The sequence below is a fragment of the Anopheles aquasalis genome, chromosome 2, assembly GCF_943734665.1.
Source record: "Anopheles aquasalis chromosome 2, idAnoAquaMG_Q_19, whole genome shotgun sequence".
NCBI classification, from domain to species: Eukaryota; Metazoa; Arthropoda; class Insecta; order Diptera; family Culicidae; genus Anopheles; species Anopheles aquasalis.
In genome coordinates this window covers 5,057,501-5,077,738 of record NC_064877.1, presented here as the reverse complement: position 1 = coordinate 5,077,738, position 20,238 = coordinate 5,057,501, and the positions used below count along the sequence as shown (strand labels likewise).

Sequence of the window (20,238 nt, the reverse complement as noted above, 5' to 3'; positions counted from 1 at the left end):
AGCGGCCATGCATTGCCGAAGTGCTGCCATACCTTCGTAAGACGTGTTACCGAGTGGAGACAAGTTTTGTGCAGCTGCAATCACACCAATAGTAGTCGATGCCGTCTGCGCTTGAATATCGTAAATAGATTCCGAGTTCCTTTCTTGTAAAACCTAAACGAGGGTTTACCTCACATGTATTTCTTTCTTGCGTTTCAGGTCCCGGTGGGCTATACTGCCTGGTTTGTCCGGAGTCAAGATTAAAACAATGCTCAAAGTATCATCATCCGGCCCAGCAAGTGATGCGTCAAGTTTGGGTGGATAGAGCGTTGATCCTCGATCCGTTTTTGTATATAATAGCCTACCTTCGTTTTCCACCAAGGTTCGATATCTATTCGTGCCCCGTCTGTGCTATCGACGAATTGTCTATTTATGCCCTGTACCAGCATTTTCTCTTGCAACATCACTTGCAATCCAGTGAGGAACGGAGGAAGTTTCGCTGTCCAGTTTGCGTTTGCTTCCGTCGAAAGGACTACAAGCAGTACATCGATGATGATTTGGGATTTGTCGGGCATCTCCTCTTACGCCATTCTTTCCCTGGACATCAATACGTGACAAATGTTGCTCACAATGAAAATTTAGGTGTTGATCGCAAACTAATGAAGGTCTTTCGCTTCTCTACCTGTTATCTACCACCAAACATCTTTGGGCTTTGTTCCAATGTTGACACCCCATTGAGTACGGCCATGAATGACCTCACATTGCGCGGGTATGTACTTACTATCCTATGGATTACTTGATTTTGCATTCACCCCAATCCTTGATCAAAACAGGGAAAACGCCGAGCAGCATGATTGTCCGATCTGCTTCGAGAAAATTGATGACAATTCCCGTCGTTTACTGCCTTGTAGTCACCAGTTCCACACCGAGTGCATCGATCGTTGGTTGGAGCAGAGTCGACAATGCCCTGTATGTCGCACGGACTGTTAGTGACTCACCATGCAAATAAAAATTTACCTTAACCCGTTTAAATAAAATAGATATGAAGAGTATCGATCAACACAAGAAGAGCAAAGTCGAAAAATAGTTAGTTGCGGTCACGGAGAGCATTCACAGCCATGCTGATCCATGGTGCCGTATGAGAGTAGGGACGATGAAAGAGCCAATACGACGTGGAGCTGAATACGTTGTATGACGAAATCAATGGTTGTTTTATCAATTAATCGCGTGATGATTGATTTATGATGAGTGATGAGCGTTCTAGAATTGCTATCTCGCATTCGCCGAATCGACAATTTGTAACACAGACATTCTTGGATTAAGATTGGCATTTTTTTCGCGGAAATTAGATTGCGCCATTTCCGGCTGTATTACTCGTTTATCACCAGCTACCTGCAATGGCCGTTCGAAGTAATGCCTTATCGCCGCAGGACGCATTAGCGAATGGAGCCTGTTTCCGAATGGAGGTTGCAATCACACGAATAGCAGTCGTTAGAGTTCACTATGGAATATAGTAAGTAACCAAAAAATCAATGAATTCTCACATGTAACTGTTTTTGCTGTTCCAGTATTCCATAGAGGCCAACGGCTAAGCTGCCTGACCTGTCCCATGTTAGGATCACCATGTGATAGGCTGCTTCATCCGCTTCAGCGGGTGATTTCGTTCGACGATCTTTTGGAGCAAGCGGATGGTCACGACCAGTGCGACGCCATCAGTTTCTACACGTGTCCCCTCTGTGGTGAGGATAAACTATCAATTGAAGCACTTTACGACCATTATCTCCTGCAGCATCACCTACAGCAGCAGGAGTCTAGCGTTGAGAAGGTGGAGTTCCGCTGTCCAATTTGTGTTTGCTTCCGGCTAGAGAACTCAACGGAGTATATTGATAGTGATCCGGGACTCATCGAGCATCTGATCTCGCGCCATTGTTTCCCCAGCCAGCGGCGGTATGACGAAGAACTAGAGCTGCGTGGCCAATTTTGCTCTGATTATGAGACCGAGTTGGTTCGCTTTTTGGCCATCTTTCTGCAACCGAGCACCGTGGGGATTTACTCAGATTGTGACGACGTTCCATTAAGCGCGTACGTATTTGCTACGATAAGGTAATTTTGATCATGCATTCACTGTAATTCTTAATCAAAACAGGCAAAACACCGAGGCGTTAGATTGTCCAATCTGCTTCGAGAAAATGGATGAAAATCACCTTCGTTTGCTGTCTTGTAGTCACCAGTTCCACACCGAGTGCATCGATCGTTGGTTGGAGAATAGTTCAGACTGCCCGATATGTCGTATGAATTGTAAGTGATCGTCTTCAGGAAGTGAAGCTCGCTTGTAGTCATTTGTAGCGCCGGATCAGTAAATAAAATAAACGTAATCCTTGAGGAATAATTGGGTATATATTTAAAATATTCATAATAAAGGCATACCCGCTCCAATCACAAAATTACATTCAATCGGAATTAGGTTCTGGCACTTAGTACCGTCGACGATGACGACCATGACAATACCGTGGTGGTGGTCCATTATTGTCGCTGGAATGCATTCATAATGCAATGTGTTCGGAAGAAATGCGTTTCTGGTTTCCCTGGTTACTGAAATCCGCGTGGCGAGTAGTCAAACTCCAAGGCACGGTTCTGACTTTCGAGCTTAATTACTAGATAAATGCAAAATTCTGGCATTGTCCGTTGCTGCTCGGTGGGAGCATGCACTCTACATTCTGAACACACCGAAACGGCTCTGGCCGATCGGTTGGTTGAGTGCAGCCTGCAGGCTCAATCCCAGTACGCGACGGGTATCGACCGGATCGATGATACCGTCGTCCCACAGTCGAGCAGTACTGTAGTACGGTGAGCCTTCGGCTTCGAATTGCTGCACAATCGGGGCTTTAATGCGATTCCCAATCTCCTCGGTCCACTCGCGACCGGTACGCCGATACTGTTCTTCCGTAATCTGCGCTAGCACACCGGCCGCCTGTGACCCGCCCATTACCGAGATGCGACTGTTGGGCCACATGTACAGGAAGCGCGGTGAGTACGCTCGACCGCACATGCCATAGTTTCCGGCACCGTACGAGCCACCGATGATGAGCGTCAACTTGGGAACGTTTGCACAAGCGACGGCCGTCACCATCTTGGCCCCATTCTTGGCAATACCACCGGCTTCCGCATCCCGACCCACCATGAACCCGGTAATGTTCTGCAGGAACAGGAGTGGAATGCGTTTCTGGGCACACAGCTGAATAAAGTGGGCCCCCTTAAGGGCACTCTCGGAGAACAGCACACCGTTATTACCGACTATGCCGACCAGCTGGCCGTACAGCCGTGCATACCCACACACGATCGTTTCACCGTAAAACTTTTTAAACTCCGTGAACCGACTCCCGTCAACGATGCGAGCGATCACTTCCCGTACGTCGAAGCTTTTCGTCAGGTTCGAGCCAACGATACCGTACAGATCGCTAGCTGGGTAGCGAGGTGGTTCCGGATCCTTGCCAAAGGTGAGCCCCTCGTGGGCCATCATCGTGCTCGTGCTAGTACTGGCCAGCTCGTCATACGTCGCTGTACCGGGGCGATTCAGATTCTTCACCACCTGTCGTGCCAGGTACAGAGCATGCTCGTCATCCACCGCGTAGTGATCGGTCACACCGGATGTGCGACAGTGCAGATCGGCACCACCGAGATCTTCCGCCGATACAACCTCTCCCGTGGCGGCCCGTACCAGTGGAGGGCCAGCGAGAAAGATCGTCCCTTGGCGCTTCACAATGATGCTCTCGTCGGCCATGGCAGGTACGTACGCGCCACCGGCCGTACAGCTCCCCATCACGACCGCAATCTGCGGAATGCCTAGTGCCGACATGTTCGCCTGGTTGTAGAAAATGCGCCCAAAGTGCATCTTGTCCGGAAAGACGTCGGCCTGGCGGGGCAGATTGGCACCACCGGAATCGACCAGATAGATACAGGGCAAATTGTTCTCTTGTGCGATCTCCTGGGCCCGAAGATGCTTCTTCACCGTGACCGGGTAGTACGAGCCACCCTTCACGGTCGCATCGTTTGCCACGATCACACATTCGACGCCCTGTACGCGCCCGATTCCCGTTACGATCCCCGCCGAGTTGACCACATCTTTGCCGTACATTTCGTATGCTGCGAGCGTAGACAGCTCCAAGAACGGGGATCCAGGATCGATCAGACGATCGATGCGATCGCGTGCCAGCAGCTTTCCTTTCGAGGTGTGACGTTTGATCGCTTCAGGGCCTCCACCGTTCAGCACATCTCCGGTGATGCGCTTCAGGTTGTCCACCAGTTCACTCATCTGTCCATAGTTCTCCTGAGGAAAGGGTGATCATTAGTACCAAAGGAGCGGAGAGGCGGTGGCACCGGACCTTGAATTCCTCGGACTGTCGGTTCACTTCCGTGGCCAGCACGTTCGCTTCGGAAACGTGCACCGATCGTAGCTGCGGGCTGAGATACCGGGCTAACGAGCCCTGGTGCGCGATCGTACGGGAAAATAAAATTCGCGCTTTGGACAGCATCTTGCACTGTGTGGGCTGGTGCCAGGGAACAGGTGGGTTTGGTCGCACCTCGATGCGAAGGTCGGTCGAGCGTGTGGAACGGGTTAAATGGTGCGATTATGTAAACATGAGCGCAGGCGGATTGCGTTGCGCTTTGACAACCAACGCGACAGCGCGGTATTTACGGCGATAACGGCGATAACGACGTGCGCTGCTCTAGAGCAGTTCTGATAAGAAAATTAAAAGGCAAGTTAAGACAATTTTGAAGGGGAGAAAACGTTTAAAAATTCATTATCAGCAAACATAAGTTAAAACATTCGGAAAATTCGGTTTAGAATATGATTTTCGTGCGTATTCTGCCCTTTGTTCCCTCTCGCTCGACTGATTGAACTCAATAACGTTGCACTATAAACAGAGGAGTGACAGTCGGCGCGTGATGCTGTCCTCGGCATAATTTTACCTGCGGATGTTTCAGAAAACGAGTTTAGAAAGCCGCCCCTAGATTTTGTGAATTAAATTGGTTTTCAAGTAGCCTTTTCCTTACCTCAAATATGGCTGAGAAGAAAATAAGCTTCGGTTTCAGTAAAACCGTCAAAAAAACTCCACTACAGGCCGGTCCAGCGGCAAGTGTTTCGGCAAGTAAGAACGACTCAAAACAGTTTATCGAGTGTTTAGAGGAGAACACGATCAAAACTGTTGGGTAAGCCGGACCAAATAACATCTCTTGCGGCGCTGGTGATTTAATGCTGCCATATTCCTTTTCTAAAGCACAGCGGAAGAACCAGCTGGGCCGCTGGTGATCCCGCTGCGAGCGGAGGATAAAATCACAATCCCGGACCGTTTGGCGAAAGTGGAGAGCGTCAAGCAGGAAAAGCAGCATCGCTTAAGTCATAAACAAACACCAGAAGCAAATATTGAAAAAACTAGTACAGAGGTAGCTCCAGCTCCACTGAACGAAACGCTTGATCAACGGGCTGCCCGCGAAATCGTGGAAGCCACAAAGCAAGCCAATAATAGTGTGAACGAACAGCAGAACTTCGTGGTACCGCTACTACCGGAAGAACTACCCCTGGACGGGGCACAGCAAAGCACGCTTGATGATTATGAGACGATACCGATTGAATCTTTTGGTATGGCTATGCTCCGTGGTATGGGTCTAATAGAGGATCCAAAGAAGGTGGAGGAAAAAGGAGGCCTACCCGACGTTGGACCAGTAATGCGCCCAAAAGGACTAGGACTGGGTGCCGATCGATCAAAGTTATCGAAAGCCCTGGATGCACAGTTAATACCAGCGGCGCCAGGTGAAGTGTTAGTTATGAAAACCGGTGCCCAAGTGAAGGTCCTGGCCGGTAAACATCAAGATAGATACGGAACGGTGAGTACAACAGGTTTTTGGATTTTGTTTACATTTATTATCGGCATATTGGGGTGAAATGGTCAAATTCTGCTGTATCTTCGATGAGCTCGCGCATCATTTGATGATAATTCTGTAGACGTACATCGTTTTTATGCGCTTCGGGATTCTGTCTTATTTCTTCCGGAAGCTGAGCAAAGTTTGGTAACGCGTACGTCCCCATTGCCAGTGCTAAACGGCCGAAACGTTTCACTTGTTTGTCTAGCTCATCCCTGGGTAAGGATCGTTCGGGATCACCTCCCAGATGGCGTAACGTATTGGAGAAGGAATCGTAAAACGTTTGGACAAGGGAATCGAACTTGTCCCGTCGAAGTTCCCGTTCTCCGCAAAGATAGATGAAAAGCACATAATCGAGCACCGGTGAGCTATAGCGAGCCATTTGCCAGTCCAGCAAGCAAATATCTTTGACGTAGCCTTCAGCATCGTATCCGAACATAACGTTGTTCGTCCAGCAATCTCCGTGGTTTAGTGCGGCATATGGTTCTGCGCGTTTACCATCGATATGGGCACCAGTTCGACGCCACATATCGGTGGCCAGGTTGAGCAGCTCTGCACGATGATCCGGGGGCTGTTCACTGGGCTGGAACGCCGATGCTGCCAGCATGCAGTGACGTGGCGTTAATGGTGCCATCTGCTCCGTGTCGAGTACGATCGACAGAAGATCGTTGAGTCGTTGTAGCTCTGCAAACAGCTTAGGACGGTGCTGTTTTAGGGCGAATGAACATGCATTCAACTTGCCAAGTGCCAGCATAAGCACCCGCACATGGTCGTAATCCACTCGATCGTACTGATTAAGCATCGTAAGCGCCGGACGGTCAGGATCGGTTAAATCTTCCAAAATCAGGGCAGCCTCACCTCGCTCGGTGTCACAGTACGTGTGATAGCACTTGGGATAGTTACCAAAGTACCGGCCATCTTGTCCGCTAAGGCCATACTCCTGCTGAAGCTCCTCGAACGCTGGCAAAACTCGTTGATAGATGAAATGTTCCCGCTCGAATAGCACCATCGCATTGAACTGTTCGCGTTGCTGACGATCTTCCGGTGGAAATTTGCAGATGATCGATAGCGGTGATCGTGCCGTTGGTTTTGTTTCGGTGAGCCTAGCGCGCACGATTAGTCCGATGTAACCATCGCCCGTTTTCGATCCCGGCTCGTAGGTTATAGTCGGATTATTTCCGAAACCTTGCTGCCTTGCAACGATCAGCACTCGCTGACGGACGTATTCGGGAACCGTGATAGTGGACGACATTTTGGACACTGTTTATCTTTCGGAAACAACAAGCTATTATAGCAATGCGGTTGGGCCGTATAATCTTATCTCTTGACACAAAGTTGATGACGACATCTTTTAAGTCAACCAACCACCGCAAATGTCAACATCCTCACAGCCAAACATCAAAGCAATCAGGTGATTAGGGTACACCGACTTCAAAGAACCATTTAAGCGAAGGCTTTTATGATGCATATTACAGTAGTATAACGATAAGTTAGAAGTTTAGATATGCAACGATAATGCAAATGAGAAACCGATTTCGGGCATGAACGAAATTCATGGTCATCTTGTAATTGATCAATTGGTTCAAGCTCAAGTGGCTTAATTGAAAGCATGGCACACTCGTTGCCATCTCGTTTCGTCTCTAGTGAGTATATTGTGTGATTATTAAACTAACAGATGATGTTTCGCCCTATACTCTAGCGCACCTTAAATGTATCCCAAGCGAATCGCATCACGGATAGCACCACTCATTCGAAGTCGATACCGGGCGGCCGCTTTTTCCGTCGTACCGTACACCATTTCACCTTCACCCGTGCCCTCGGACATTTCTTTCATCATATCCTCCATGGCGGAATCAGTATCGGGTAGCTCGTCGTTCGGTGTGCAGATGATGGGCAGTACCAGCAGTGACATCAGCAAACCGTATCTGCCGAAGCGTTTCAGCTGGTCGCGCAGTGCACTTCTCGGGAACTGACGTTCCACGTCACCACCTAACCGATGGAGATGCTCACCGAGACTGTTGTAGTAGACGCTGAGCAGGCGCTGGTAACCATGGGAACGCAGCTCTGCATCGGTGCAATTAAAAATGAAATAGACCAGATCGAGAACCGGGGACGCGTACCGCGAGAGCTGCCAATCGATCAGCTTAATATGGATTGGTGTTTTGCCCTGTTTTGGAGGAGGAGCAGTCGTATTAACGAATTTAACTCTATTCAAGCACTTCATCTACTGGGTATACTTACATCTTCTGCGTATCTGAACATCATGTTGTTGGACCAACAATCACCATGGCCAATGACGGCGTAAGGTTCGGCGGCCTTGCCATCGACGCACTTGACAAGCTCCTGCCAGCAACAATCCATATATGCCTCCACTTTCTCCCTCCGGAACGTATCGTGTGGCTCGAGGGTATCCACTGCACGGCGGCACATGCTGGCCATCATCTTTGAGAATGATTTTGCTTCTACTTCCGTGACCATTGTCATAGTATCGACCATTTTATGACAAATCGCAAACTGCTCCGGTTGCTGGTCTTTCATTGCAAACGATAGCGCATGCAGGCGCCCCAGTGTGGTCACCAGCAGCTTGGCATGTTCAAAGTTCACTGGATTGGACTTATCCCACATCCGATAGGCGGAGGCGCGTAGATCCTCCATAATGATCACCGATTCCATCGCCTCCATCGTCGTTTTGGCGTAATAACAGCGTGGCACATTGTCGAAGTGTGGCTGATCGGGTTCCAGGTGCTTTTCGCGCTGGAATTCCATTAACAGTGGCACAATCTTTACATACGCCTCTCCTTCACGCTCAAACATGGCCAGACCTTGCTGTTTTCGCATTTCGTTCTCCGGGAGCAGCTTACAAAGCACTAGAAGCTCACGGTCAGCCTCGCGGATGAAGACTTTGATCAGCTGACCGACGAATCCGTCACCCATGTTCGATCCGGACTCCGTAACGAAACGATACTGCCCATCGGTGAAGCCCTGCTCACGAGCCACCTCTTCCAGGCCGGCACGGATGTATTCCGGAAATGTTGTTTCCACTTTTTCCGGCATTTTCTCAGGTGTCAAATGCTGCGTACAATCGAATTGATGAACTGGTCAACACTGAATAATGCCATGCGATTCTTTGGGGGGCAGTTTTAAAGACAATCCAGGCACGCGCAGCCCCAGTTCGGATAAGGAACCCACGTCGTCATTCCTTCGTCGTTGATAAGATATGGATCGCCAGGCGCTACTTCAAATACTGCAGTCCATTTTTGTGGGGTGAGTGCGTTTATGGTTCGGTTCGATTCTGGCACACGCCACCGATTTGGCCATCGGTACACATCGGTGATATCGCGTGCCACCGATATTTTGCACCCACCCAGTTACAAACCAATGACGCCACGCGCCTTGCTGCTTCTTAAAAACAATAAAGAGGCTACAGGAGCGCTCACCGAGTCACGGTTGTGCAAATCATCGATGCAATTCGTTCCTCGCTATCGTCCACAGCTTGTAGCTCCATTGGAGCTACCTAGGGTAGAAAGTAAAGACAGTTGCACTCACGTTGCCTATTTGGATAAGCATGATTTTCCTATTTTTACCTTCGACTAACATGTTCTTTAATTCAGTCTTTTTGTGATTGACTGAATGACACTCTCTCGAAATCAATTAAGTGTATGGAGAATACCGTTTATGGAGAGTGCGTCGATAGCTTGCCCAGTTGTTAATGATATTGGTGCTTCGCCACGCAACAGTGAAGTGCTGCTTGCATCTGATATGATGTGCCGCGATTGACAATCAGTTGTTTACCTGGATGCAACACTTAAAGGGAAACCAAGCGATACAAACAAGGAGAAGGCTTGATTGACATGCGGAACAACACCTCGAGAGAATATTAAAACATTGAGGGGGATTCCTTCTATTACCAGTTTAATTAAACATCTTCCATTCGGAATCGATCAATGAATTCAATTTTCAATTTAAGGAATTCGGAATATTGAATACTATATCTAATTCGGAACACAAACCAATCCGACTTAATACATTGTTTGAACGGTACATTCTTCTTGTAACCGTAAGATTGATTTGTACTGAGCGTATGGCGGTAGTACAGCGATTGCCGTGCATGTCACAGGTATCCGTAGCGAATGCAGTCCTTCACGACGCCACTCATCCTCTTCCTGTACGCATCCTGGTTCGATTCCGTAGCTTTGAAGAAGCTCTCCTCCAATTGATGCGTCTGTTTCATACGCTGTGCCATTGCCTCGATGTCCGGTAGCTCCTCGTTTTTGGTGCACATCATCGGCACCAGGAACATCGCCATGAGAATAGCGTAACGTCCGAACGTTCGGAACTGCTCATCGAGGGCACTGCGCGGAAACACCTCCCGGGCATCGTGTCCCAGCTTCTCCAGCGTGTTGGACAGAGATTGGTGATAGATGTTGCACATTTCCTCGTAATGCTTTAGGCGAAAGGGCGCATCCATACAGCAGAACGAAAAGTACACGAGATCCTGTACCGGTGTCACGTAGCGCATTACCTGCCAATCGAACAGGATAATCTCCTCCGGTTTGCCATCCTACATTGGACAACATGCAGAAGAAGAGTTGCTCTTTTAAACTGTGATTTAGCACTGAGGGGGAACAGTTAGGTGAGCTGTTCCCAACTCACCTTGTACCGGAACATCATATTATTGGTCCAACAATCTCCGTGCCCTACCACGGTGTAGGGTTCCGCGAGGGCACCATTGCCACACCGCTGGAATTCGTCAAATACGTCCAGCTTGAGCTGCTCCATCTTGGCGCGCTCCACTGTGTCCAGCTCGTCCAGGGCATCGATCACCATCTGCAACTGCGATAGGATCATGTTCCGGAACGGACCGTCCCCTTGCACGATCGGATCGAACGGATTCGGCAGCTTGAACTGCTCGAACTCCTGCGGTCGATCCCGCTTCATGGCCAACGACACCGCATGGAATCGACCGATGTACGTCATGAAGAGCCGCGCATGATCGTAGTCAATCGGATTGTGCTTGTTCCACAGGACAAAGTCCCGGAGTCGCAGATCCTCCATGATGATGACCGACTGCGCCCGTTCCTCATCGCAATGGGCATAGTAGCAGCGAGGTGTCTGGAAGAAACCCCCATCCTGTGAACTCACGAGACCCTTTTCACGCTGAAACTTGAAGATCGTGGGCAAAAATGTCACGTACACTAAGGCCTCCCGAGCGAAGGCAGTCATCGCATGGAACTGCTCGCGGCGATCATCGTCCAGGGGGGGGATTTTGCACAGGTACGCCTCCTTCCGTTCGCCTTCGCTGATAATGGCCTTGAACATTTGCCCCACGAACCCATCGCCCTTGCTCGAGCCGAAATCGAACGCGATCGTGTACTTTCCCTCCGTAAACCCTTCCTTGGGGGCCAGCTTCTCCAGTGCGGCGTACAGATACTTTGGTAGCTCCGGTACAGCCTCTTCTTGCTTGGTGCCCTGCTGCTGTTGCCCACGGCGGCCGTTAGTAGCTGCCGAATCCGCCATTTCTCACGTGTCACTACTTCCACGAACCCCTTCCAGTCGCGCTCAAGTGATCGAGTATGAAGGTCCGGCGTCGCCAACCTATCTCACAAGACTACACTCTCCGAATGATGAAGACTGGTTGGTAATCAGCGAATCATGTCTCTCCGCACGAGCGAACCACGATGCGAGTGCGAGTTGAGAGAAGCTATCACTGCTCGTCTAGCACAACAGCTCAATGTTCTAGCAATCTGTCTCTGTCTTCTATGCCGCGCCGCGTAACGAATAGAAGTCCCCGTGGTCGCTGTCGTTCCTTCCGTATGTTCGTGCGAGAGTTGTGCAAAGCTAGATTGGCGTACGATCGCTGGGTCCCATTTATGGGGGACCCCCATACAGCCGTTGAACTTGACATACAGACACGCGCAGGTTGGTTCTGTGCCGCTTAGTTGTTGCTGTACCAGGCAACGCAGACGCATCATCTGGTTTGCTCATTCATCGCCGTCCGCAAGGAAACGGCTATTGGCCATTGTGTTTGCTATTCAACCTAGTCATCGTGAGATCGCGCCCAATCGCAGTTGACGACCGAAATTGTCCAAAATTGACACATTCAAGGAGAGAAGGAGTCGGAGTAGGGGACGGTTCTGGCCTATCAATTTGCTAAACACAAACATTTGTCTTGCGGCGTACGCTCCGGCGCGACCACACTGCCTGTTGTGAATTGGAATTTTCGGGGGACGAAGCGGTTATCAAAATTTAACTCCCTTCTCCCCCTTACAACTGATTTCCGCTTGTCTCGTTCGTCCTGAAATAGACGACTCGCGACTGGGCGTGCGCCTACCTACTAGTACACCCACCACCCCTCATATGATGCCCCGATAAGATACGGAACGCAGAAGGTCTCAATCATGGAGGAGCCTGACGTCGACGTCTTGTGCGAAGAACAATACCATAAATGGGAGAGGACGGGCTCGATGTGCGATTAGATTTAGCGCCAAAGACCACGCGACACGACGCGATGCCGGTAGATGAGTTGGCGGAATTGGCCAGTCGTGCATGTATATTTGCTGTCTCATTGTCTCAACGGGTGCTGGACACGGATTCTTCACCAGAAGTAAGATGATTGGTGGGAAGCGATGAGAAGCACAATCTTAACGTTACGTAAATGTTTGTTCGATCACTTACATCCTCTCCGGTGTTGTTTACTAGGAAGACAAAACAGGTTATCATGTGCGACGCATCTTCTCGCAGAAGATGGTAATACGTTGTGTTAGTCAATGGAGATACACCTGATGGTAAGCACAACCCCACAGGAACAGTCCAAATAAGTTCGGAGCGGTCCAGCGGAAGTTCGGAGTGCGAGTGAGTCAACGCGTGGTGTATCACTGCAACTGGAGCGTGCCGTGCCGGATTCCTTAAAAGGAATTATGGCAATTCGATAAGACATCTAAACGGTTGCTCAAGGAAACGGCGCTCATCGGCTTTTTTGTCCGCAGCAAGCCACGTTACTGTTTGATAAGCGGAAGCACCCTATCATGAACTGTAAGGGTTCGTGTGCGGGTCGCCGACCATGAGTGATCGGGCTAGTGATTAGATAAATTCGTACTCCCGCGCACACCTACGAAGGTGCGCGTTGATTGTTGCTTGTGGTTCTTCTTACGGTGCTCCGGCAGTGGCCGTTGTCAATATAATTCTCTGACGTTCGCTCGAATCGAGCCAGTTGGAGCGATTGAAGGCAAAGCGAAGGAACATCACTCTTGGGCACATTGCTCTGCAGTATTCCGTGCGCGTGTATAGTGTTTATGTGTGATCGTATTGACAGCAGCAGCAGCAGCAACAACAATGGTACAAGAAACGCATACGACAGCTGGAGAAGAGACTGCAGTGGCAGCTTCTGTGGTGTCTGAGGTGTTGGAGGAATCCGTGTCTGCCATTGAGGAGTCGGAAGTACACCAGAATGGTCACGTAACAGCTGAAGAGAAGAGCGCTGAACCAACGCCTCAAGCCAAATCCGTTCCGCAAACCGGTCATGTCGAGTCCTCCAAAGTTCTACCTCAGTATCTCTATGACGCCATGGATCAGGTAGCTCGAGAGCAAGGATTCACCGAGGGGAAGTACAAGCTCAACTTTGATGTCGGCTCAAATAAGGGCGATGGTTTTGTGGGCGAAATGTTCAAGGCCCATCTCGTCGAAGGAGACCGCCGGGAGGTGTACCTGTGCAAGATCCCACCCATAAACGAGGCCCGCCGGAAACAGTTCCCATCGCTATTGATCTTTGCCCGAGAAACGCTAGCCTACAGCAAGTTCCTACCACAAATGTTTGCGTATCAACGGGAGAAGGGCATCAGCGAAGCGGATGGATTCTTTAACGCGCCCAAGTGCTACCATACTTACTGTAACGAGGAGACTGAGGAATCGATCATCATTATGGAAGATTTGCGCCTTCAGAGCTATCGAATGTGGGACAAAATGAAGACGGTCAACTATGAGCATGCTCGGTTGGTGATGGAACAGCTTGGTCGACTGCATGCCGTGTCGTTGGCACTGAAGCGCGATAAACCGGAGGAGTTCGAGCATTTCAAGGTGCCGGATCCGATACACGTGATGATGCCAGAAAACAGTCCGTTCGAAATGATAATGAAAAAGATGATTGCAGACGCGATCGAGACGCTCGAACCGGCTGACACGAAAGAGCGGAGCAAAATGCAGCATCTGCTTGAGAACTTCCGCCAGGAGATGCTGCGGTGCTCCAATAGCGACCTAGCGGAACCGTACACAGTGCTCGGTCATGGTGATTGTTGGGTTAACAACATGATGTATCGCTATAAGGTAAGCAGCAGAATCTGACCGGAAATTGGGAAGGAATGTCGAAACTGAATGCCTTTCCCTATTATCTCTATAGAACGGTGTTCCTGAGAGGATTGTGCTTCTGGACTGGCAGATAGCACGCTATGTAACCCCCGTGCTGGATCTGGCTTACTTCATCTTCTGCGGAACAAATGAAGAATTCCGACGACGGCATTATGACGAGATGATGGCCCTCTACTACAACTCACTGGCGACACTGCTCGAGAAACTGGGACACAATCCGCAGGAGGTGTTCCCGCGCACCGCTCTGATGCGCCAGCTGCGTACATTTGGCCGGTTCGGGGTGTTGATGGCCGTCTTTTTGGTGCCCATGCTATGCACTCGCAACGAGGATCTGGTGGATATGGATGAGGCGGCTGAAAAATATCGCGATGGAGAGGAGATGGATATTGGCATGCTAACGAAGAATGCCAACCAGAAAGATTACGCCGTGCGTATGCGCGGAGTGATAAAGGACATTGTCAGATACGGGTATCTGTAAGCGAAACTTTGACTTTTGCTTCAGTTGCTTCAAAAGAGGGAGGATGCGTATAGCGCATCGGAAGCAAAGGTTTTCGTCATCTCACTGCGTTTGCGGTAGACTCTGCTGTCTTATCACCGTTCTGCGAGGCTATTCGACTCGCTGAAGGCTTGCGACACAGTCAGATAAGTTCTGATAAGCTTGGAGCACCCTATCGCAAGCATTTGGTTAGCGTGATGATGTCTTATTAAAGATTGGAACTGCGCAATAAGGCAGTTACGATACACTTTAAATGTAAATACAGAACTAGTTGATAGAGTGTTTCTTTTCGAATTGAAACGTTAAACAGCATTGCATTCATTCATCATCATTCATTAAAAGAAAGCTTTGTCTAGAATTGCATAACTAAAAACCGACTATCACATGTTGCTGTAGCTGTTGTTGATACAGTCAACTGGTTTCCAAGGCCACTTTGTTTTCGGCGGCAGTATGCTTAGCAAAAGCTTACACAGCATAGCAAGCATAGTATACCGAGCCGTTTCCTAAGTAACTCTGTACGCTGCATACCTTTCGGCGATATACCATTCCCGATGTTCTACTGGCCAATAAAAGCATCAATCAGGCTGCTTCAATATTATCGTCAACCTGCTTCTCACTGGGGAAGTGATATCTAGGATAGGCCCCTGGTTTCTTTCCTTCATCCAGCTGGTTTTATCTTATCATAAATCGGGCTTCAAATCAGCTAGCGTATCGCCACAGCTGGCTGATTAAAACGAGACCGGCGCCTTTTGCAGCCGAGTTTACTAGTGACCGACATGAAGGAAGGTACATTGAACATTCCCGATTATGTGCGAGATGCACTGCTAAATGTGGCTCAAAAGTTAGGTTTCACCGCCGGCCAGCACACGGTGGATTACGATTTTCGCGCCAACGGAGATAACCGATCCGTCGTGTCCGTGTTCTATCGTGTAACGTTTCGCGAGGAACCACGGGAAGCGACCGTGCTGTGCAAAGTGCCACCTCCCGGTGCCGATGGTACACTGCTGGCGCTCTTTGAGCGAGAAGCGTTCGTGTATGGCAAGCTGCTACCGGCTTTCGAGCAATTCCAGCGCACCAGCCAACAGGGTGATGGTGCCAGCGATACGGAAGGTGAAGCTAAACCGAAGGAAGAAGCCTTTGGAGAGGAAACCTTCGCTCCTCGCTGCTATCATGCGCACTGTGATGTGAAGAAGGCCGAGGGCATCATCATCATGGAGGATGTGCTCCGACGTGGGTTTTCTAACCGACAAAAGTTCGAACCAATGGACTATGACCATGCGCGGCTTGCGATGTTGCAGCTTGGCCGCTTCCATGCACTCTCGTTGGCGCTCAAGCAACAACAACCGGAACTGTTTGAGCAGTATCGCTACATGACTGACGTCACACGGGAACGTGTGCTCGGTTGTGAAGGGTTCGCTCAAACGATGCAGCTAGCATTCGACAGTGCAATGGCCACGCTCAACCCCGGTGACGGGACGAAGCGGGAAAAGCTCGCTCGTCTGGGAGACGGTTTTGTGGAGGAACTTCAGACGATCAACGATACGACGCAGTCAGAGCCATTCTGTGTCGTGTGCCATGGTGACTTTTCGGCCGACAATATGATGTTTTCATATAATGTAAGTCCACAACTTTCCAAAGGGGCGCGAATCGGCAATGTGACATGATTCCTTGATCTGTTTCCAAAAGGGAGGATTTCCATCACGGCTCGTCATGCTCGACTGGCAACTGGCCAAGTATGGATCACCGGCGCTTGATTTCGTGCAAGCCGTTTTCCTATCGACCGATGATTCCTTGCGCAGAAACCACTATGATAATATGCTGCAAACGTACCATCATTCGCTGCTGAGTCATCTGGAGCGGCTGGGCGATGTGCGTGCCACGGAGTGGTTCCCGCTTACCGTGCTTATGCGACTGATCAAAGTGCAGGCACGGCAAGCGTTGGTACTCGGGATGCTACATATTCCGCTTGCCATCGCCAGCAAAGAAGCCGCAGAAGAAAATGAAACCCCGGAAACGGAGGAACAGCGGGAGGACTCGTGTTCGGTTGACATTAGCGATACGGATGATGCCAAGTATCAAACACGTATGGCCGGATTGTTAAAGGACGTGTTTCGTTTGGGGTATTTATGATGCGAAAAGGAATTCGAAGCGAGATGAATGTTCAATTGCCTAAATAAAATTCGACATTAAAGTTACGAGAACTGTGTATTAATCATCCAATTTGTATTGTAAAGGAGCCAAATTTACTTCGAGGATACTCATTGTTTTATCTTTTTTTTTCTTTTCTCATTTTAGGTTGGAAGTATCGATGAGGAAACAGGACGAGTGATGGTAAAGTTTACGTTAGGTGGGATAATGGATTGGGTCAATGAGTACATGGTTATGCTAGTATCAAGGGAGGAATACAACAAACATGCAAAAGTGTTGAGTAAGTATTCATTCCATCCTTAAAAAATAATAAAAAGATAAAGACCCACTATTAAGACACTCCTCTCACTGCTCTTTACGATTTCGTGCTCGTTTTCACAGGGCCTAAATGATTGAACTAAAATTAACAAGGAGTCCTATTGAGACAAGGGTGCTAATAGTGGGTTTTTATTTTACAAAAAAAATCCCACCTTATTGATGATCCGATTCTTTTCCCGATCCGAATTTATAAAGATGCAACAAAGTACGAAGAATGGAAGAGTCGTGGACAATTGGATGAAAGAAGATTACATTCACCGGATATCGATAGAAAAAGCAGGCAAAAGGATAGTCAACGATCGGGCCCATCACGTTCTCCACCTCGAGTGAGGGAAATCAGTGGCCAGGGGAGAAACAGAACTTCTTCGCAAAGAGAGTCTCCGAGTGAGGGAAGTACTTCCGACAGTGAGGATCGTCATAAACGAAAGCATAAAAAAGCTTCGTCTTCGTCGAACGTTCGAACGTCGTCTGGTACAAAAAAGAAATCACACAAGTACAAACAACGCCACAATGATCATCGTCGGCATGGATCGGACTCAGAATCAGACGACAGGCATCATAAGAAGAAGACGAAGAAAAGTAAAAAACCCAGAAGCCGTTCGCGCAGTCGCCGCTAGAGAAGAACGACGTAATCCAACAAGTACCTGTACCGTTCTTGGCAATCGTTATGTCCTTCTACATGGTGATTGTCAGGTTTTCACGTTGCAGAGGCGATCATCCGCCTGACAATCCCCATATCTATGAGGATTGTCAGGCGGATCGGTTATTGCAGGTGAGTAAAAAAACATGGAAAAATCCCAAGGTGCACACCTCATACAGATTTACTGGCGCATCGTAGCAATCAAAGTCATAATAAATTCAAAACGGGGAGTAAAATCCACGTTGAATGCTAATCTGTGGTATTATTTCCTATACAGAAGATTATTCTGATGCTTATTTATTATCAAAACTAGTATGCTTATAAAATTGGCGAATGTTTACTGATCATAGCAATCGCATTTCGTCATTTAGAGAAAATGTCATGTGAATGTCACTTTATAATGCAGATTCGTGCAACGTTTTTCCATTAGTGCGGCCGGTCATAGACGCTGGAACCCTTTGCTGCGCTGTGCTATCTTTAGTCACACTTTTGTCGCTACCGTGCACGTAACGACTCACGAACCCAGCCAGCAACTCCGGAGGGATGGTTTTTGGATCGTTGCGACCGTAGATAAGCATGGTAGAGAGCAACGAGACCAGTATGGTGACGCCCGCTCCCAGGAATGTGTACCACATGTACGATACTCGGAACAATGGAAAGATATCACTGAAATGAAACCAATCGGATGAGATGGGTGAAAGTGGTAAGATACTTGCAGATACAGTTAACAACTTACTCGGTCGTGTACAAGCTGGTGCTGGTTACATTGACCAATGAGTGATCGAATTCATAGGAACAACCTTCGACTGACATCGGTTTGTGAGGAAACACGATCGTACCAGTAGCGACCCAGTACTGAGCTTTCAGGCTTAACCAGGACATGAATACCACTCCAACAATGCCACCAACTAGTGCACACTGGAAACAGCAGTAAATACCTACTCATTGCGAATCGCCTCTATATTGGCATGAAAACCAGATACACTTACCCCGGAACCGACCCATGGGATGAGAATTCCTATTGTAAACGTGCCCAACAGTGGACCATTGGTGATCGCCTCAAGACTCATCGTGAGCTGCAGCACAGTTCCCATTTTTTCCACCACGAACACTAGAGCAGCACAGAGGGCTCCAACTCCTACGACCACCGATCGCATGATCCAGTTGATTGCTCGAGGCGAGAGTGGCTCTTTCACGAACGGTTTCACAAAATCCTCTAGAATTACCGCTGACATGGAGTTGAGGCAGGTGGAAAGGGAGCTAAGGGCAGCACTGAACACTCCCGCTACGAAGAGTCCCGAAAGACCTGGCATGTCTCGCAATATGTCCATCACAAACAGAGGCAACAGTTGATCCTTGGCACGTGCAAGCTGGTGGAGATTTAATTACGAAAGATTTAATGAGGAATTCATAAAAGTGGTTCCTGCGATTACCTTCGTGGTGAGTGGATCACAGTCCTGGTAGGTGGCGTAGATGAGTAGCCCACAGTAACTGCACAGGGACATCAGCAGGCAAACACCGAAAACGAAGATCCATAGCGCACGTCTGCCAGCGGCCACTGAGGGCAGGGATAGGTAACGCTGAATCATGTTTTGACTGACTGCATTCGTCTGCAGCCAATAAACGAAGCCCCCGATCAGCTGCGACCAAAACGTGTGTCGAATTGTTGGATTAAAGTCGAAACTAGATAAAAAAAAAGACAAAAGTTATCATTATTAGGAAGCCGCTTATGCAAATTTCAGCTTCCGGTCATACTTGGGACGTTCCAGTCGCCCGGTATCCCATGCGCGGTTGAATACGACGCTGGATCCACCGAGATCGATAGTTCCTTTAACAGCGACCAGCACTAGTGCACCAAACATCGAAAAGGTCTGCACAACATCGGTCCACACTACGGCCTTTAGTCCTCCCTATGAGAAATGCAAAAGAAAGGATTTATGACAATTGTCTTTACCCGTTATCTGAATATCTTTTATAGAAAGTGTGGAAAACAAAGACAGGACTCACCACACAAGTGTAAAACACACAAACGATACAGACGATGGGGGTAATGACGTGAATATTGACGCCCGTCACTGTAAATCAAGAGCACAGAATAGCAACAACTACAGCAAAGGCGGTACAGGCGACAGGACAGCAAGTATGAAACGGACGTTGGCGCGTGTTAAGCACTTTGAACAGGTGAAAGAACGCGGTGCGCTTGCTGAAGTATTCTTACCTTGGTTGAAGGCCAGTGCTGGAACGTAGATTACGATCGGCAGATAACCAATCTAAGGAAAAAACGAAGAGAGTATTTAGCGATAGTACTCCAACAAATTCACAAATCATTTCGTATCCTTCCCATCACTTACATTCATGATGGTGAACATAATCG

At 48.8% G+C, this 20,238-nt stretch overlaps 9 protein-coding genes across 11 annotated transcripts in view; 4 read left to right on the top strand and 5 right to left on the bottom strand.

Moving 5' to 3' along the window:
* The first annotated feature begins 32 nt into the window (after positions 1-32).
* LOC126581151 (uncharacterized) lies at positions 33-2,361 on the top strand. Of its 2 annotated transcripts, XM_050244628.1 has the most exons (4): positions 33-120; positions 199-748; positions 813-948; positions 1,020-1,034. In XM_050244628.1, exons 1-4 carry the CDS (start codon positions 99-101, stop codon positions 1,023-1,025), a joined length of 714 nt encoding a protein of 237 aa, XP_050100585.1. In that variant the 5' UTR covers positions 33-98; the 3' UTR covers positions 1,026-1,034. The 2 variants fall into 2 exon arrangements, with proteins under 2 accessions (XP_050100585.1, XP_050100586.1); XM_050244629.1 differs by lacking the exons at positions 33-120; positions 199-748; positions 813-948; positions 1,020-1,034 and adding exons at positions 1,384-1,492; positions 1,548-2,061; positions 2,126-2,361.
* On the bottom strand, positions 2,357-4,632 carry LOC126581150 (probable methylcrotonoyl-CoA carboxylase beta chain, mitochondrial). The gene is made up of 2 exons (XM_050244626.1): positions 4,362-4,632; positions 2,357-4,306 (listed from the first exon to the last, which is right to left on the bottom strand). Exons 1-2 carry the CDS (start codon positions 4,509-4,511, stop codon positions 2,690-2,692), a joined length of 1,767 nt encoding a protein of 588 aa, XP_050100583.1. The 5' UTR covers positions 4,512-4,632; the 3' UTR covers positions 2,357-2,689.
* Positions 4,633-4,939: 307 nt separating this feature from the next.
* On the top strand, positions 4,940-18,080 carry LOC126571975 (G-patch domain and KOW motifs-containing protein). 2 transcript variants are annotated; one of them, XM_050230922.1, is made up of 4 exons: positions 4,940-5,190; positions 5,259-5,865; positions 17,054-17,186; positions 17,420-18,080. In XM_050230922.1, exons 1-4 carry the CDS (start codon positions 5,042-5,044, stop codon positions 17,839-17,841), a joined length of 1,311 nt encoding a protein of 436 aa, XP_050086879.1. In that variant the 5' UTR covers positions 4,940-5,041; the 3' UTR covers positions 17,842-18,080. The 2 variants fall into 2 exon arrangements, with proteins under 2 accessions (XP_050086879.1, XP_050086880.1); XM_050230923.1 differs by having other exon boundaries at positions 17,288-17,705.
* On the bottom strand, positions 5,888-7,177 carry LOC126571978 (uncharacterized). Its single transcript, XM_050230927.1, has one exon. It carries the CDS (start codon positions 7,151-7,153, stop codon positions 5,903-5,905), a length of 1,251 nt encoding a protein of 416 aa, XP_050086884.1. The 5' UTR covers positions 7,154-7,177; the 3' UTR covers positions 5,888-5,902.
* Positions 7,499-9,175, bottom strand: LOC126571977 (uncharacterized). Its single transcript, XM_050230926.1, has 2 exons — positions 8,143-9,175; positions 7,499-8,068 (listed from the first exon to the last, which is right to left on the bottom strand). The coding sequence occupies exons 1-2, from the start codon at positions 8,953-8,955 to the stop codon at positions 7,607-7,609; spliced, it is 1,275 nt and encodes a 424-aa protein (XP_050086883.1). The 5' UTR covers positions 8,956-9,175; the 3' UTR covers positions 7,499-7,606.
* LOC126571974 (uncharacterized) lies at positions 9,797-11,817 on the bottom strand. Its single transcript, XM_050230921.1, has 2 exons — positions 10,555-11,817; positions 9,797-10,462 (listed from the first exon to the last, which is right to left on the bottom strand). The coding sequence occupies exons 1-2, from the start codon at positions 11,416-11,418 to the stop codon at positions 10,013-10,015; spliced, it is 1,314 nt and encodes a 437-aa protein (XP_050086878.1). The 5' UTR covers positions 11,419-11,817; the 3' UTR covers positions 9,797-10,012.
* Positions 12,343-15,065, top strand: LOC126571973 (uncharacterized). The gene is made up of 2 exons (XM_050230920.1): positions 12,343-14,220; positions 14,294-15,065. Exons 1-2 carry the CDS (start codon positions 13,234-13,236, stop codon positions 14,738-14,740), a joined length of 1,434 nt encoding a protein of 477 aa, XP_050086877.1. The 5' UTR covers positions 12,343-13,233; the 3' UTR covers positions 14,741-15,065.
* Positions 15,520-16,953, top strand: LOC126571976 (uncharacterized). Its single transcript, XM_050230925.1, has 2 exons — positions 15,520-16,374; positions 16,445-16,953. Exons 1-2 carry the CDS (start codon positions 15,535-15,537, stop codon positions 16,886-16,888), a joined length of 1,284 nt encoding a protein of 427 aa, XP_050086882.1. The 5' UTR covers positions 15,520-15,534; the 3' UTR covers positions 16,889-16,953.
* A 51-nt stretch (positions 18,081-18,131) lies between the features above and the next one.
* The window catches only part of LOC126571971 (sodium-coupled monocarboxylate transporter 1), a 4,091-nt gene continuing 1,984 nt past the window's right edge, over positions 18,132-20,238 (bottom strand). Inside the window, exons 3-10 of the mRNA XM_050230919.1 lie at positions 20,216-20,238; positions 20,083-20,134; positions 19,872-19,939; positions 19,620-19,774; positions 19,298-19,547; positions 18,854-19,234; positions 18,601-18,782; positions 18,132-18,530 (exon numbers count right to left, since the gene is read on the bottom strand). The exon at positions 20,216-20,238 is cut by the window's right edge and continues 43 nt beyond it. Coding sequence (XP_050086876.1) covers positions 18,260-18,530; positions 18,601-18,782; positions 18,854-19,234; positions 19,298-19,547; positions 19,620-19,774; positions 19,872-19,939; positions 20,083-20,134; positions 20,216-20,238 — 1,382 coding nt within the window. The 3' untranslated portion in view covers positions 18,132-18,259. The remainder of the gene's footprint in view (positions 18,531-18,600; positions 18,783-18,853; positions 19,235-19,297; positions 19,548-19,619; positions 19,775-19,871; positions 19,940-20,082; positions 20,135-20,215) is intronic.

Bases quoted from the DNA above. Each gene is read 5' to 3' on its own strand.
- LOC126581151 (XM_050244628.1), top strand. From the start codon at position 99: ATGCCGTCTGCGCTTGAATATC. The intron at 121-198 runs GTAAATAGATTC...CTTGCGTTTCAG, and splicing joins GCCGTCTGCGCTTGAATATC to GTCCCGGTGGGCTATACTGC. The intron at 749-812 runs GTATGTACTTAC...TGATCAAAACAG, and splicing joins AATGACCTCACATTGCGCGG to GGAAAACGCCGAGCAGCATG.
- LOC126581150 (XM_050244626.1), bottom strand. From the start codon at position 4,511: ATGCTGTCCAAAGCGCGAATTTTATTTTCCCGTACGATCGCGCACCAG. The intron at 4,307-4,361 runs GTCCGGTGCCAC...CCCTTTCCTCAG, and splicing joins GACAGTCCGAGGAATTCAAG to GAGAACTATGGACAGATGAG.
- LOC126571975 (XM_050230922.1), top strand. From the start codon at position 5,042: ATGGCTGAGAAGAAAATAAGCTTCGGTTTCAGTAAAACCGTCAAAAAA. The intron at 5,191-5,258 runs GTAAGCCGGACC...CCTTTTCTAAAG, and splicing joins AACACGATCAAAACTGTTGG to CACAGCGGAAGAACCAGCTG. The intron at 5,866-17,053 runs GTGAGTACAACA...TTCTCATTTTAG, and splicing joins ATCAAGATAGATACGGAACG to GTTGGAAGTATCGATGAGGA.
- LOC126571978 (XM_050230927.1), bottom strand. From the start codon at position 7,153: ATGTCGTCCACTATCACGGTTCCCGAATACGTCCGTCAGCGAGTGCTG.
- LOC126571977 (XM_050230926.1), bottom strand. From the start codon at position 8,955: ATGCCGGAAAAAGTGGAAACAACATTTCCGGAATACATCCGTGCCGGC. The intron at 8,069-8,142 runs GTAAGTATACCC...CCTCCAAAACAG, and splicing joins TGTTCAGATACGCAGAAGAT to GGCAAAACACCAATCCATAT.
- LOC126571974 (XM_050230921.1), bottom strand. From the start codon at position 11,418: ATGGCGGATTCGGCAGCTACTAACGGCCGCCGTGGGCAACAGCAGCAG. The intron at 10,463-10,554 runs GTGAGTTGGGAA...TGTCCAATGTAG, and splicing joins ATATGATGTTCCGGTACAAG to GATGGCAAACCGGAGGAGAT.
- LOC126571973 (XM_050230920.1), top strand. From the start codon at position 13,234: ATGGTACAAGAAACGCATACGACAGCTGGAGAAGAGACTGCAGTGGCA. The intron at 14,221-14,293 runs GTAAGCAGCAGA...TTATCTCTATAG, and splicing joins ACATGATGTATCGCTATAAG to AACGGTGTTCCTGAGAGGAT.
- LOC126571976 (XM_050230925.1), top strand. From the start codon at position 15,535: ATGAAGGAAGGTACATTGAACATTCCCGATTATGTGCGAGATGCACTG. The intron at 16,375-16,444 runs GTAAGTCCACAA...TGTTTCCAAAAG, and splicing joins ATATGATGTTTTCATATAAT to GGAGGATTTCCATCACGGCT.